This window comes from Pseudorca crassidens, chromosome 1, assembly GCF_039906515.1.
Source record: "Pseudorca crassidens isolate mPseCra1 chromosome 1, mPseCra1.hap1, whole genome shotgun sequence".
Taxonomy (NCBI): domain Eukaryota; kingdom Metazoa; phylum Chordata; class Mammalia; order Artiodactyla; family Delphinidae; genus Pseudorca; species Pseudorca crassidens.
Genome location: NC_090296.1, coordinates 113,443,424 through 113,458,935, shown reverse-complemented (window position 1 = coordinate 113,458,935; position 15,512 = coordinate 113,443,424). Strand labels below are relative to the sequence as shown.

Genomic DNA, 15,512 nt, shown 5'->3' with positions numbered 1-15,512 from the left:
CCTCAGACCTACTGAACTAGAGTCAGGGTGAGGGGCCCAGCATCTGTGTTTTAACAAGCCCTCCAGGGGATTCTAATACACGCTGAAGTTACAGAACTGCTGCCTGTGACGACAGGCAAACTCATGCTGCAGGGGAGGCGGGTGAAGTCTGGGAACACAAGCAGCTGCCTGTGCCACCTATGGGTAAGGCACTGCTGGTGGCACCCATACCCAAAGTCAGACACACGCACATATGAGCATCTGGCAGGATCTCAGAGAATCCACATGCAGGAGCTCCTCTCGGGTCCAATGGGTATAGGCAGGTACCCAAATGGAAGCAGGCAGGGGTAAGGAAGAACTACTCTCATCCTGTGCCCCACCACTCCTCTGTCCCTTGTCCCTCTGAGGTTCCCTGAGTGCTCCCTCAGGGGCCACAGAAGCTCAGTAGTTGCCCAACTCTGACCAAGCACCCCCAGCTGAGAGGCCAGGTGATCTGTGGCCCTAAGAGAGCTTGGGGTATGTGCTAAGGCCAGCATAGGTGGGCCAGGGCCGGGGCCATGCAGGGGATCAGCAAGCAAAGCTTAGGCAAGAGCATCCCACCTCCTGAGCTATGAAATGCTGCCCACGTGTAGAATTGCCCTTGGCCCCTTCCCAGGGCTGCTCAGTGCCCAGCCGCCTCTTCACCCATCCCTCTGCTCTGGCCTATGGAGCCCCAGGCAGCTGCCCACCTGGCCCATCCCCAGGCCCTGCGGCCTCTCCCTCTGAGAATCTGGAAGCGAAATCCGGGCCCCTGGAGTCTGCAGGGGGTGTGGGGAGGGGTGGGGAAGGCCGAGCTTCCTCAGGCTTGGATCTGGTTTCGCAGCCGTTTCCCGTGGTGCATTGCCACGGGCTGAGCCACCAGCTGTGCTATATAAGGCCCCGTGGCTGGACTGCTGGGGAGAGGAAGACCTGGACCCCCCCAGCTGAGGAGTCCCACTCAGGACACGGTGAGCCCCACTCCTATTCTCCTCAGCCCATCCCTGCACCCCACTGCCTGGCTCAGCTATTCCTGACCACCCCTTATCTCCCCCAGAGAAGACTCCCCTTTCTGCTTTGGAGTTCTCTCCTTTCTCCCATTGACCCAAGGTCTTTTCCCTCCCCCACCTGAGGATAGGGGCCCTCAGAGAGTCCCAGTCAGGATCTTTGTACCTCTGGGCACTCTGCTTTTTTCCTGCGGTCAGCCAGTCTTCTTTATCCGAGAGTTCTGGGACCCGTGGGATGGGGAGCCTCACCCGCAGAGCATATGCTGAGGAAACTTCCATGCGCTGCCAGATGGGAAATGGTTTTTCCATAAGGTGCCTCAGGCCACTTTGGCTTCCCAGACAGTTGCGGAGCAATCCCAGACTGAATGCTGTGCAGGCCCGCGAAGCGCTCAGCCCTCTGCTCAGAGCCTGGGAGCATGGCGTGAGACACACAAGAGCTGGAGACCTCGGGGACACCCGTGCTCTGTTCTCTGGGCTGAGAAACAGGTGGTGGTGGAGTTAGTGGGCTTAGAGCTGGATGATCTGCAGCATGGGGTTGGTCTGTTCTTCTTTTGGGACAACAAAGTGCTATTTTTTTTTTTATAAATTTATTTATTTGTGGTTTTTTTTGGCTGTGTTGGGTCTTCATTGCTGCGCGTGGGCTTTCTCTAGTTGTGGTGAGCGAGGGCTACTCTTCGTTGCGGTGCGCGGGCTTCTCATTGTCGTGGCTTCTCTTTGCGGAGCACAGGCTCTAGGCGCTCGGGCTTCAGTAGTTGTGGCATGTGGGCTCAGTAGTTGTGGCTCGCGGGCTCTAGAGAGCTGGCTCAGTAGTTGTGGCACACGGGCTTAGTTGCTCCGTGGCATGTGGGATCTTCCCGGACCAGGGCTCGAACCCGTGTCCTTTGCATTGGCAGGTGGATTCGTAACCACTGCGCCTCCAGGGAAGTCCCAACAAAGTGCTTTTGAATCTTTTTTTCCAGAAAGGAGGAATCTCCCTTTTCTTACCACACCCTGGACTTCGGAGGTTGAAGGGAATCACTTTTGAATTTCCAGGCACTGGTCAGATTCTGGGTTGGCCAGAGCTCTGGGGAGAGAGAAAATTGAGCGGGAGCCTGGGCCACTCCCGCTGCATCCTTGCCCTATTGCCAGGCCTGCTCTCCTCTCCCTGCTCCTGCAGCCCGTAACCCATGCTCAGCAGTTACTGGGGGGCCCTAGCCTCTCCCAGTGCATCCCCTCTGCTCTCCCTCAGCAGGCTCCTGAGGGAGGCCCAGGAGCAGCCAGGCCCCAAACAAACAGGCCAGAAATGTGTTCCAGCTGCAGCCAGTGCATATCTGGGAATGTGTTCATGGAGGCGTGTGTCTGAAGCATCTGCACCCTTCAGCTGGCCTGCCCTGTGAGGCGCCACTGTAGTCGGGGCAGGGGCTGCGTAGCCTTAATATGTAAGCCTGTTGTGTGAGAATGGGAGCCCCACCAAGGGGTAGCAAAACATGCCCCCAAGCCCGGGTCTGGGAAGTGATTAATGAGTCACCCAGAGGCTGCCGCGGGTGAGCCCAGGCCCCTCCTCATTAGCAAGGAAACTTCTCACCCCTACTGTCCCTTGTGTCCCATCTCGATGTGGGACCCTGGCACCTGGACCCAGGGTTTGAATCCAGATCTGCCTCATGTGAACTCAGAGTCTGACTCTGTGCATCTTGCAAGCTGACCAGATCTGCAATTTGGGCAGGTGTCACTCTCACAAGACTTCATTCTGTCCACTTTTCACCCTTGGTAGGTCAAGAACTAGTTCTGCTCAAGCCCTAAGAGGTGACTTAGAGAAGTGGAACCTGACAAGCTTTGTTTCTTTGCAGGTCACTGATCTGAGAAACTTCTCAGGGGTCACGTTCCAGGGACAATCCGACTCTGTGAAGGAACCCTCACTCAACTGCTGCCACGTTCCCCACGGGACCTGGAGGAAAGATGGTGGTGATCAAGGCCTGCGTGTTCTTCTTCCTGGTCCTAGAGGTCACCTCTCTGTTGGGTACAGGCTAAGTATCTACTGTCTCTTTAATCCCCCACTTGTCATAATGAAGTCACTATGGTCTGGGACCCAACTCTGCATCTGCCTTAAGCCACAGCAGTGGCACTAAGATCTGAGGCTGGTTTGTCTGTTTATTCATAATTTATACCCTGCTTGTTTTCCTAAAGGATTTGAGATAAGTACCAATATTACAACTCACTGAACAGAATCTTTTAAATGAGGAGCAGGGTAAGTGTCACTCAGAAGGCAGAAAAAAGATAAGAGTGTTACCACTCCCCCTGAGTGTTAAATTTAGCTCTGAGCTTTCTGATAGCCAAAGCAAAAGGGATCACTGAGTTCTCACAGCCAGATTTTTGGTTTTAGTTTCATGAAAATTCATTTAGACCCTGTAACCAAATTTGACAGAGACACCAGAACCCCTTCTGGTCTCCTTGTCCTCTGACCCCATTCTCTGGTGACACTGAGTTCTCAAGGGAACAGGTAGAGAGAATTTGCCTGGTGGGCTCCCCAAGGCTTCTAAGCATCAGAGCTCCCAGCACTATCCTGTATACTCTCTCCCATCTCCCCTTCCTTTCCTGATTTCTAGCCACAAACTCAGGTAAAGCAAAAATATGCTCAAAATCCTCTCATAAAGCAGCGAGCACTGCAGGCTTTGTGACCACAGATGCAGGAACAAAGGCTGTCTCAGCATCTTGCCAAACCCTACATGTGCCCACCTCCTGCCTTGCTCTTTCTACCCTGACAGCTGCTGTTGGGGAAGATGATTAACATTCAGCCATCTGAGGGGAAATCAGATTAGTTTGATTAAAAGAGCTCCTATCACCCCAATTAAGCAGCAAAGAGAATACTGATTTGGCTCTCTCACGTGAGAGTTAATTACCTTTCAAAGCTTTTGCAGTGCTCTGCTCTCCTTTCTCCTTTCCATTTGGGAGCCCCCAACGCAGCCTCCGGTGGCGTGGGCCTGGAGGCTCACTGCCTGTGGCCCGAGGTCCCTATACCCTTCCTCAGGCAGACTTTGCCAGCCTGGGGTCAGTAAATTAAAGGACCACTCCTCCAGTTAGGTCCTATGAAGGTGAGGGTGGATTCCCAAAGCCAAACTTTGCCAGGAGAAGGGAAATGGACATCTATTGTCCAGGTCTTGAGCTTAAAAGGAGTTGCTAACACTTATTCAGCAAACATTCTGTGCTAGGCATTGTTCTAAGTGGATTTTATGAACGAGCTTATTTAATCCCTACAATCCTCTGAGATAGGAACTATTATTATCCTCACTTTATGATGAGGGGTCAGATGAGTTAAGTATCTGGCCCAAGGTCACAGAGTCAGGAAGTGGCAGAGTGTCTGGGGCTCACAGTCTCAATCTCCGTATACTTCAGAGATGTTTACTTTGTGTTACCTCATGGAATCCTCATGCCAACTGGACCACCATATGTGCAGTGGGAACTAATATCTCCATTTTACAGATGAGGAAAGTAAGGTTCCATTCCGCCAAGAAGAACAGGCCTAGACCCTAAAGTAGGAGCCCCAGGTGCTCAGCAGCATCCCATGGTCCCTTTCTAGAACAAGAGTGAAAAGAGAACCACCATTTGTTGACCACGCACTGCATGCCATGTCCCTTCACCTTCACCATCACCCTGAATATGCACCAGGACCCTATGATGTGGTGATTGTTGATGCAGTTCTATTTTATGGGGAAACAGATTTAAAGGAATAAAGCTTTTGTGAAGTCACACAGCCAGTAAGTGGCAGAGGGGGATTTGAACCCATGCCCAGTGCTCATGTTCCATCCCCCACATCACACTGCTTCCCTATGTCTTGAGAGGCTAGTAGCAGGACCCTGCTGGGCCCCTGTAACTGTTTTGGCCTCTCACTTATCCTCCTGGCCCTCAGGGAGGCAGATGATGCTCACTCAGTCGGTGAGAAGAGCCCAGCCTGGGAAGAGGACCTCAGGCATCTTTGCCAAGCCTGCTGACCCCCTGGACAGTGAGTTGTGGCTGGAGCAGGGAGTAACTGGGGGGAGGGTTTTTACTGAGCTTGCTAAGAGGATCTCTGCAGCCAGGGAACAATGTCAGGGGTCCATAGAAACCCACTTTTTTTTTAATTTTCAAAAATGTTTTATTTATAGCTATTTGGCTAATGGTCATGGTTGTAATATATATATATATTTAGATATCTTTTTTTAACATCTTTTTGGAGTATAATTGCTTTACAATGTTGTGTTAGTTTCTGCTGTATAACAAGGACCTAGAGTCTGTCATACAGAGTGAAACCCACTTTTAAAAGGCATTTGGGGACTTCCCTGGTGATCCAATAGTTAAGACTCCATGCTTTCCACTGCAGGGGGTGTGGTTTCCATCCTTGGGGGGAGGAGCTAAGATCCCGCATGCTGCACGGTGTGGCAAAAAAAAAAAAAAAAAGGCATTTGGCCTACATCTCTGTCCAGGCAGAGGGACCAAGTATATAGGACAGCTCAGAATCATGCAGCCGCCTGATAGCTTCCAGAAATGCTGTAGGGCTTGCTGGGGCCAGAGCACAGGCTGGCAGGGAGAGAGCAGGGAGATGAAGATGGAGAGATACCAGGGGCCAGCTCACCAGCACCTGAATGCCTGGTTAAGAGAGTTAAAGCCAGGAGTGATGTGGCCCAAGCCACGTGGAGAAAGCTCACCCTGACTGCAGTGTTTGGAGAGGGGTGCGGATGGGTTCGGAGGAAGCTGGAGGTAGAGACCCAGGCAGGAAGTTTCTGACGTGGTACAGCCAAGGCTGCTGAGAGCTTTAACAGAATCTTTGGTGGTAGGGTGTAAGCAGAAGTGTAAGAGATTGGAGAGATGCTGGAGAGAGAGATGCAATGAGGGCCTGAGACCAGTGAGGGGGGGTGAGGGGTATTAGGGATGACTTCCAGGGCTTGAGCTCACCTGTAGCTCCAGGGCCTGGCTCCTCTCCTACCTGGCTCTCTCTCTCAGGTCCTGGGGAGTGGACAACGTGGTTCAACATTGACCACCCAGGTGGGCAGGGCGACTACGAGCGGCTAGATGCCATTCACTTCTACTACGGGCACCAGGTGTGTCCTCGGCCCCTGCGGCTAGAGGCTAGGACCACCGACTGGATACCCGCAGGCAGCACTGGCCAAGTGGTCCATGGCAGCCCCCTTGAGGGCTTCTGGTGCCTCAACAGGGAGCAGCGGCCTGGCCAGAACTGCTTCAATTATACCGTGCGCTTCCTCTGCCCGCCAGGTGAGCCTGACCAGTCCCCACCCGCTACCTCCCACCAGCCTCGGCAAAGGGAGAGCCAGGACCTGCGTCTGGCTATGGGAACTCTGGTGGTCACACACATCCACATGCTTTGACTCCATAATAACCCATTAGTGTCATGAGAACCATAATCTTCCCAACAGTATTCTGTGTGGATGGGTAATTTCCTTTCGATCCACTTTACTGAGTGCCTGTGGCACGGTGGTGAAGACCACAGGCTCTGCAGTTGGGCTGCTTGGTCTGAATCTGGGCCTACCATCTCTACTGTGTTCCTTAGACAAATGTTCTGAAGCTCTCTGAGCCTCATGTTTCTCACATGTAAAACAGGGGTAATATTAGTAATCCTTCGTAGGGGTTTTTATGAGGATTAAATGAGATAATGAATGTAGAGGGTTTAATGCAGGTGAACATCCACTAATTGTCAGTTTCTATGTTAGTTCTTCTGTGCCAGACACTGCTAGTTATCTCCATTACTCAACCTTTACAACTGACCTGTGAGGAATCTCCATTTTGACAAGTTATTCCAGGTTCAGGGAGTTTAGGTAACTTCTTGGGACGACACGGCTGATAAATGGAATGCTGGGATTTAAACCCATGCCTGTGTTTGCAGAGCCCAAGAGTTCGTGCTCTTTCCATCTCCTCTCCCCACACTGGATAATTCAGAGCCAACTGCAGGCCTGCCCGCTTCTTGGATATGCACGCTCCCCTCCCGGGATCCCGCCAGTGCACACAGCCTGACCCTGCAGGCCCGGGAGGCAGTGGTGGTCGTCTGCAGTGGGAGCTCAGGCTGAGCAAGGTCTCCTGAGTGAGGTCCGAGGCCTCCATTCTTGTACACAGGCCTCAGACCAGAGGTGAGGAGGGTGGGCAGAGGGGGCTTGATGTCACGGAGGCCCCAGGCCCTGACTTCCCAGGGGGCCCTTCTTCAGGAACATGGGTAAAGTGTAAGATGGTGCTATCCCTGCACCTCCTAGGACAGCGCATCAAAGTCCCAGTGCTTGGCCAACAAGTCCCTCTCAGGGCCACCCCTAGCCCATTCGGTGTTTTTGTAAAACTTAGAGACACCACTTCCTCAAGACTCTTGATGTCCATCTGCTGGAAAAATCATTGCAGGAAATATAAATATCAGTGACATCTGTGATGTAAATGGAGGCCTTGCTCTCTGAGAAAAAACAGCCTCTGGGTCAGATTTCCTGACAGAGTCCCTCTGAGAGGGAAGTCAGACCATCTGCTGATCCTGCTTTGCAGGATCCCTGCGCCAAGACACAGAACACAGCCTCTGGAGCATGTGGTCTCCCTGGAGCAAGTGTTCTGCTGCTTGTGGTCACCCTGGGGTCCAGACCCGAACACGCACCTGCTTGGCGGAGACGGTGTCACTGTGCAATGATGCCACCGAGGAGGGTCGGCTCTGCATGGAGCAGGCCTGTTCAGGTACTACCCCTACTCTTGGTACTGGGCAGGCATGGGGCTGGGGCTGAAGCAGCCTAGAATAGTTTAGAGGGTCAGACTGAGACAGATTCATCCATTCATTCATCAGGTATTAAGTGAGCATCTATTACGTGCACCGATGGGGGATGTAGAGGATAATGTGGGAGCATAGTGCATGGTCAATTATTATAGCTTAGGGGGATTGAGGAAGCCTTTCTAGAGGAGGTGTCCTGAACTAAGTCTTGAAAGATGAGTAGAAATTAGTCATGCAGGCTGATGAGGAAGGGTAACAAAGGCCTAAGGGGGAGAGGAAGCATATGTGAGTCCACAGGCTGGGACGTGACTGAAGGAGGGCCAGAATCCATACACGCCCTCCTGATGTGGCCCCTTCTTCCACAGCCTGTGACCTGACCTGCCCCATGGGCCAGGTGAATGCTGACTGTGACGCCTGCATGTGCCAGGACTTCGTGCTGTATGGGGTTGTCTCCCTCCCTGGGGGTGCCCCAGCCTCAGGGGCTACTGTCTACATCCTGACCAAAACACCTAAGCTATTGACCCAGACGGACAGCAGCGGGAGGTTCCGAGTCCCTGGCTTGTGCCCCGATGGCAAAAGCATCCTGAAGATCACAAAGACCAAGTTTGCCCCTATCAGGCTCACAATGCCTAAGACTAGACTGAAGGCAGCCACCATCAAGGCGGAGTTCATGAGGGCAGGTACTTAACTTCTCTGGGATAGGGCTCGGGAGGAAGGCTGGACTTTTAAATAAAAGGATTACAGTACTAAGAGCTGGCTTTCCAGGTTGCCCAGAGTAAAACTGAAAAATCCCCAAGTCACAACATCATCTGCCAGACCCCCCCATTCCTTCTCTTCTCTCTTCCCCTCTCCTCTCCTATTATAGTCCCCTCCACCCACACTGAGTCACTCTACTCCTATCCATTCCTCAAACACACAGGCACACTCCTGCCTCAGGGCCTTTGCACTTGCTATATACTCTGCTTGTAGTGTTCTTCCCCCAGATATTGGAATGGCTTGCTCCCTCAAATGTATGAGTTCTTTCCTGGTTACCTTATCTAACATAGTCAATTACAATACAGTATAACGTTTGAAAGGCATAGAGAGAGAGGCTGGGGGAATTCAGAAATGGTGCAGAATGGCCAGAAAATTCTGCTGGAGTCCGCAGAGCAGCCAGCTCTGTCTCAATGGCAGTGTTTGGGAATCTTGGCTGGTACAAGGTCCTCTTGGTTCTCCACTGCCTCACCCAGATGCTGCCTGAGAGGCCATGGGAGCAGGTCCCAGGCTGAGTAGATGGAGGGAGTGGACTCCATTCTGGACCAGCTACTTATTAGGACCATTAGAGAGGGGCTGGGTGGTGTGTGTGAAGTTGTACAATTTTAACGCATGTCAAAATACCTGAGGGAGCAAGGCTCTGGAGAACCTGTCACAAAGAAAAACCCAAAACACTATGTCTCATCTTCTGTCTCAGAGACTCCATACATTGTGATGAACCCCAAGGCAAAAGCACGGAGAGCTGGGCAGAGTGTGTCCCTGTGCTGTAAGGCCACGGGGAAGCCCAAACCAGACAAGTATCTCTGGTGAGTATTCTGCCAGCTACCTGGCCCAGGTCTCCTCTTGGAAGCCAGAGCTTTCTTGCATTGGGTCTGGACTTATTAGTCATGGCAATAATTAACAAGTGGGGGCCAGCAGGGCTGAGGCCACCCAGACAACAAGCAAGCCCTGTTGTTGTCCTATCAAAGCTGGGGTCCCCCAGAGCAGCTCTGGTCTTGGGGTCCTGACTCATATCCTTGGGCCACAGAACCAGGTTCCCCAGCCCTAATTTCCCAGACAAGGGCAAACAAGGTCAGTGTCCCCAGTGGCTGTCCTTTACCCTTCACAAACATTTTATAGCTATTATCTTGTTTGACGCTCTCAACAATTCTATGGAGTCAGCTAGGCATCACTTCTCCTATTTCATAGAACAGGAAGCTGAAACTCAGATGTGAAATGGTTTGTCTAAGGGTCCATAGCCAGTTAGTGGTGGGGCTGAGACTCAGAATCGAGTACCCTGACTCCCAGGCCAGTCAGCGTTCTTGAATGAGCTGAGTCAGTGGTGGTGTTGGCATCTGCAGGGACCCGTCCACCATCTGCCTTGCTCCTGGCACTGTCCCCAAGGATACCAGCCCTCCTACTGCCCCCTCAGGCCGTCCCTCTCCATCCCTTTCAGGTACCATAACAGCACACTGTTGGACCCCTCCCTCTACAAGCACGAGAGCAAGCTGGTGCTGAGGAACCTGCAACGGGACCAGGCCGGGGAGTACTTCTGCAAGGCCCGGAGCGACACTGGGGCTGCAAAGTCCCATGTCGCCCGGCTGACTGTCATAGGTAAGACTGTCAGGGCCCCTGGGGAGCCCCTGCTACAGCACTGGGGAGCACTCCAGTGGGCATTCCTGGGCAGTAAAACCTTGGGCTTTTCTAGACTGTGCTCTCTGGGACACAAAGATGGCACAGACCTCGATCCTACCCTCACAGAGCTGCCACTCCAGGATGGGTGGAGAAATAAGAGACAAGTCAGTAAAGATGAAAAAGTGTAGTTAAAACAGGAGATAAGGAATTGTGGACTCTATAGATGAGAGACAGAGACCTTCCAGGTGGGAGTGACTATGGCTGGTTACTTGAGGCTTAAATAGGGATCATCTGTTGAGTTTTTTAAACTACTGACGCCTGGGTCTTACCTCCAGAGAGCCTGATTTCATTGGTTTGGGATGTGGCCTGGTCATGCACAGGTTAAAATCTTCCCCAGGTAATTCTAATTTGCAGCCAATGTTGTGAATCCCTGGTCTTAAACAATGGCCAGGGTCTGTGTGTATGGAGATGGGAGCATTCCAGATCAAGGGGCCAGCATGAGCAAGGTATAGAAGTGGGAAACTGAGGGGGCTTTACAAGAAAGGGTGACCTGATTAAAGCTGGTTTCTAGAAGTGAGCTGGAGGAGGAGAGACTGGAGGCCAAGACCAATCAGGAAACTGTACTTGGAAAGTGAGGGAGAAGGAGGATATCTTAGTAATTGGCCTAAACAAAACCAAACAAAAGGCAGAAGAAATTTTGTTGGAAGGATTTTGGAATATTTCAGAGACTCCAAGAAAGTTGAGTAACACACCTCGGGACAGGCAGGACACAGGGGACTTGAATCCTGGCAGAGGAGATGTGGAGAACTGTCAGCAGTGGTTCCCCGCTCATTATACCAATGCTCCCCGCTTGTCACAGTTATTCTTTCTTTCCTTTTTTTTTTCAGTTATTCTTAATACTTTAAATTTTAAATATTTTCAATTAAAAATATTTTTTACTATTCTAAAGTTAAATTTATAGATAATAACTACATATAATTTCCAAATATACATGCACATGGCCCTAATAACATAAAAGGGAAATACAAAGAAAATAATTTTAATACAAAATAGTATGTATTTCAATATGTAAGTGCTTTGGCATAATGACACAAGAACATCAACCAAGAGGTCAGATACTTGCACTTGAATCCAGTCACCATGAATGTGGCAGCTACAAATGCTGATGGATACAGGGTCGTCATTTCACATTCCTTGGGCAATTGTTGTAGGTACATGATTTTTCTGAAACAAGAAGCAATTCTTGGTATTTTTCCAAGCTAAACAAAGTACAATCTTAGCTTGATTTATATGGTAGTTGCATTCTTGAAAAATTCAATGTATGGTAAAGCCATGTAAAAAATACCAGGCTCCAATAATTTTAAACAAGTTTTCCACCTACATGAATGTCTGTAGAATATGTGAAAGTCAAACAGGATGCAGAAGAATTCCGTTTGAGAGACAGTGTCAGGCACTGCAGAAAATAGAGCTGCAAGGCCCCCTGCCCACTATAAGTCAGTAGCACTGCCAATTTTGGTGGTAACTCAAAACACCCTCATGAATTTTCAAGACCCCTCCAATTAGGACGATTACTCTACTGGTCTCAGCAGCAAACTCTGTTCCCTGTGTGTGAAATGGAATTAGTAACAGCTGTTCTATCTCCCTCAGAGGAGTTTTGTGAGAGTTGGGAATCACACAAGTACTTTGAAAACCCTGAAGTATGGCAGAGAGGGGAGGTTGAGGTCCCCTTTATGTGGGAAAAGAACTTGCATTTAATATCCGAACTATTTCCCTCCATAGCCCCCGATGAGACTCCTTGCAACCCAACCCCCGAGAGCTACCTTATCCAGCTGCCCCATGATTGTTTCCAGAATGCCACCAACTCCTTCTACTATGATGTGGGTCGTTGCCCTGTCAAGACCTGTGCAGGGCAGCAGGATAATGGGATCAGGTGCCAGGATGCTGTGGAGAACTGCTGTGGGATCTCCAAAACAGAGGAGAGGGAGATCCAGTGCAGTGGGTACACACTGCCCACCAAGGTGGCCATGGAGTGCAGCTGCCAGCGGTGTACGGAGACCCAGAGTATCGTTCGGGGACGCGTCAGCGCCTCTGACAATGGGGAACCCATGCGCTTTGGCCACGTGTACATGGGGAACAGCCGTGTGAGCATGACTGGCTACAAGGGCACGTTCACCCTCCACGTCCCTCAGGACACTGAGAGGCTGGTGCTCACATTTGTGGACAGACTGCAGAAGTTTGTCAACACCACCAAAGTGCTGCCCTTCAATAAGAAAGGGAGTGCGGTGTTCCATGAGATCAAGATGCTTCGGCGGAAAGAGCCCATCACCTTGGAGGCCATGGAGACCAACATTATCCCCTTGGGGGATGTGGCTGGTGAAGATCCTGTGGCTGAGCTGGAGATCCCATCCAAGAGTTTCTACCGGCAGAACGGGGAGCCCTACACAGGAAAAGTAAAGGCCAGTGTGACCTTCCTGGATCCTCGGAATATTTCCACAGCTACTGCTGCCCAGAGTGACCTGAACTTCATCAATGATGAAGGAGACACCTTCCCCCTTCGAACATACGGCATGTTCTCTGTGGACTTCACAGATGAGGCCACCTCAGAGTCACTTAATGTTGGCAAGGTAAAGGTCCACCTCGACTCAACCCAGGTCAAGATGCCAGAGCACTTGCCCATGATGAAACTCTGGTCCCTCAACCCAGGCACAGGGCTGTGGGAGGAGGAAGGTGACTTCAAATTTGAAAGCCAAAGGCGGAACAGAAGAGAAGACAGGACCTTCCTGGTGGGCAACATGGAGATTCGTGAGAGGAGGCTCTTTAACCTGGATGTCCCTGAAAGCAGGAGGTGCTTCATCAAGGTGAGGGCCTACCGAAGTGAGAGGTTCTTGCCCAGTGAGCAGATGCAGGGTGTCGTGGTCTCTGTGATCAACCTGGAGCCCCGGACTGGCTTCTCCTCTAACCCCAGGGCCTGGGGCCGCTTTGACAGTGTCATCACTGGTCCCAATGGGGCCTGTCTGCCTGCCTTCTGCGATGACCAGTCCCCTGATGCCTACTCTGCCTACGTCTTAGCAAGCCTGGCTGGGGACGAGCTGGAAGCAGTGGAGTCTTTTCCTAAATTCAACCCAAATGCAATTGGTGTCCCTCAGCCCTACCTCAACAAGCTCAAGTACCGCCGGACAGACCATGAGGACCCACAGGCCAAGAAGACAGCTTTCCAGATCAGCATGGCCAAACCAAGGCCCAACTCAGCCGAGGAGAGCAATGGACCCATCTATGCATTTGAGAACCTCCAGGCATGCGAGGAAGCACCTCCCAGTGCGGCCCACTTCCGGTTCTACCAGATTGAGGGGGATCGGTATGACTACAACACGGTCCCTTTCAACGAGGATGACCCCATGAGCTGGACTGAAGACTACCTGGCATGGTGGCCCAAGCCAATGGAGTTCAGGGCCTGCTATATCAAGGTGAAGATCATGGGGCCACTGGAGGTGAACGTGCGATCCCGTAACATGGGGGGCACCCACCGGCAGACAGTGGGAAAGCTGTATGGAATCCGGGATGTGAAGAGCACGCGGGACAGGGACCAGCCCAATGTCTCAGCTGCTTGTTTGGAGTTCAAGTGCAGTGGGATGCTCTATGACCAGGACCGTGTAGACCGCACGCTGGTGAAGGTTATCCCCCAGGGCAGCTGCCATCGAGTCAGCGTAAACTCCATGCTGCATGAGTACCTGGTCAACCACCTGCCACTGGCGGTCAATGACAACACCACTGAGTACACCATGCTGGCGCCCTTGGACCCACTGGGCCACAACTATGGCATCTACACTGTCACTGACCAGGACCCTCGCACAGCCAAGGAGATTGCGCTTGGCCGGTGCTTTGATGGCACATCTGATGGCTCCTCCAGAGTCATGAAGAGCAATGTGGGAGTGGCCCTGACCTTTAACTGCGTAGAGAGGCAGGTGGGCCGTCAGAGTGCCTTCCAGTACCTCCAAAGCACCCCGGCCCGGCCCTCCCCCGCAAGCACTGTCAGGGGAAGAGTGCCCTCAGGGAGGCAGCGGTCAAGTCAGGGTGGCCAGCGCTGGCGCAGAGGGGCGGCCTCTCTGAGGTTTTCTGGGGTTGCTCAGCAGCCTCTGAGCAACTAAGGCTTGTGGTACTTCCCTTCTCCCCACAGCCATTGTGAGACTGACACCCAAACTGTCACTCGGTTAACTTAAGCCCATCTGTTCCGGTGCAACTTGCTCGTTTGTTTCTTCATTCCCTTTCTTACTGTCTTTGTCTTGTGATACTGATTGGCATGGAGCCCCCAAAATGTCAAAATAAAGCCTCTTTGCCCTGTTCTTTACAAGAAACACAGGAAATTGGCCATGGGCAAACTCTGTAGCTTTGAGCATTCTTCATTTAGTGCCATTCATGGAAATGTCCTTCATTTTCTTTTTTGCATGGTTTTGCCCACCTCTACAATAAGGATAATCTGATGTTGAAGATCAAATAACCAATATAAAGCATATTTCTTGGCCTTGCTCCACAGGATGTAAGCAAGGCCTCCATCACAGTTCATACATATAAAAGGTGGTGAAATATTTTTACTTGAATTATAAATAACATTTATTTCTTTGCTGAATCTGGAACTCTAGTGCACATTCAGTGTTACACTGTTGAGTATAAGGTAATCATAGTTCCTCTACCAAGTCTGGAAAAAACATCTCCTGGTATCCACAACTGCCCTAGGTTGCTAATTATATTAGCGTGTTTCCCTTTATATTTGCTTTTGTTCTTTCTAGAAGCCCAGTGTGGCCCAGAACACATGTCAATAAATGCACATTTTGTACTTGATTTTGAGGTCACTGACCTGTCTTTAAACCATTAATCTGAGCCAACTGCTCAGAGGGACAGAGGGGTCTCTGGAAAGTGGTCACCAGGTGGCATGAGGCACAGTGCCACCTAACCCTAAGTTACAGGGCTGGGTGACTAGGCACGTATTCTACTGGTCAAGTTTGTTCTCATAGATCATATTTTCCATTTGCAGAGAAGAGCAGAGATTCCTGGAGTTGTGAGCCCCTCCCAGATGTTCTGGGCCCCTGAGCAAAGCTGAAAACATGTCCTGATTTTTTTTTCCTTTCTTTCATTCCAGTACTGGGGAGCTTATACAGTGGCTTGGCCCAGGGTCTGGCAAGCTGGCCCAGTGGTCCTTTGGCATTCCCCCACAGCCTGCTGCCTTCTCCAGCTGGGCTGGCTGACCTCACTCAGAAGTGATGGGCTTTTTCTTTTTTTATTCCAAGCTCTTCTAAAGTTGCCCAGCTTTTCCAGACGCCAGCCTCTGTGTGTAACGGCCTCTGCCAGGTAACAGCCTCTGTCCCTTGAGTAAAATGACTGGATGACTGATCCAAAAGGACAGGGTTTTTTTTGTTTTTGGAAAAGATGTTTGGTTTAAAACAGTAAAT

General features: G+C 51.1%; 1 protein-coding gene across 4 annotated transcripts; it reads left to right on the top strand.

The window, feature by feature from the left end:
* The first annotated feature begins 808 nt into the window (after positions 1 to 808).
* CILP (cartilage intermediate layer protein) lies at positions 809 to 14,904 on the top strand. 4 transcript variants are annotated; one of them, XM_067750585.1, is made up of 9 exons: positions 809 to 965; positions 2,828 to 2,997; positions 4,885 to 4,977; positions 5,955 to 6,224; positions 7,488 to 7,670; positions 8,067 to 8,381; positions 9,152 to 9,260; positions 9,890 to 10,047; positions 11,848 to 14,904. In XM_067750585.1, exons 2-9 carry the CDS (start codon positions 2,937 to 2,939, stop codon positions 14,211 to 14,213), a joined length of 3,555 nt encoding a protein of 1,184 aa, XP_067606686.1. In that variant the 5' UTR covers positions 809 to 965; positions 2,828 to 2,936; the 3' UTR covers positions 14,214 to 14,904. The 4 variants fall into 4 exon arrangements, with proteins under 4 accessions (XP_067606686.1, XP_067606697.1, XP_067606704.1 ...); XM_067750596.1 differs by lacking the exon at positions 4,885 to 4,977; XM_067750603.1 differs by lacking the exons at positions 4,885 to 4,977; positions 5,955 to 6,224.
* The last annotated feature ends 608 nt before the right edge of the window (positions 14,905 to 15,512 follow it).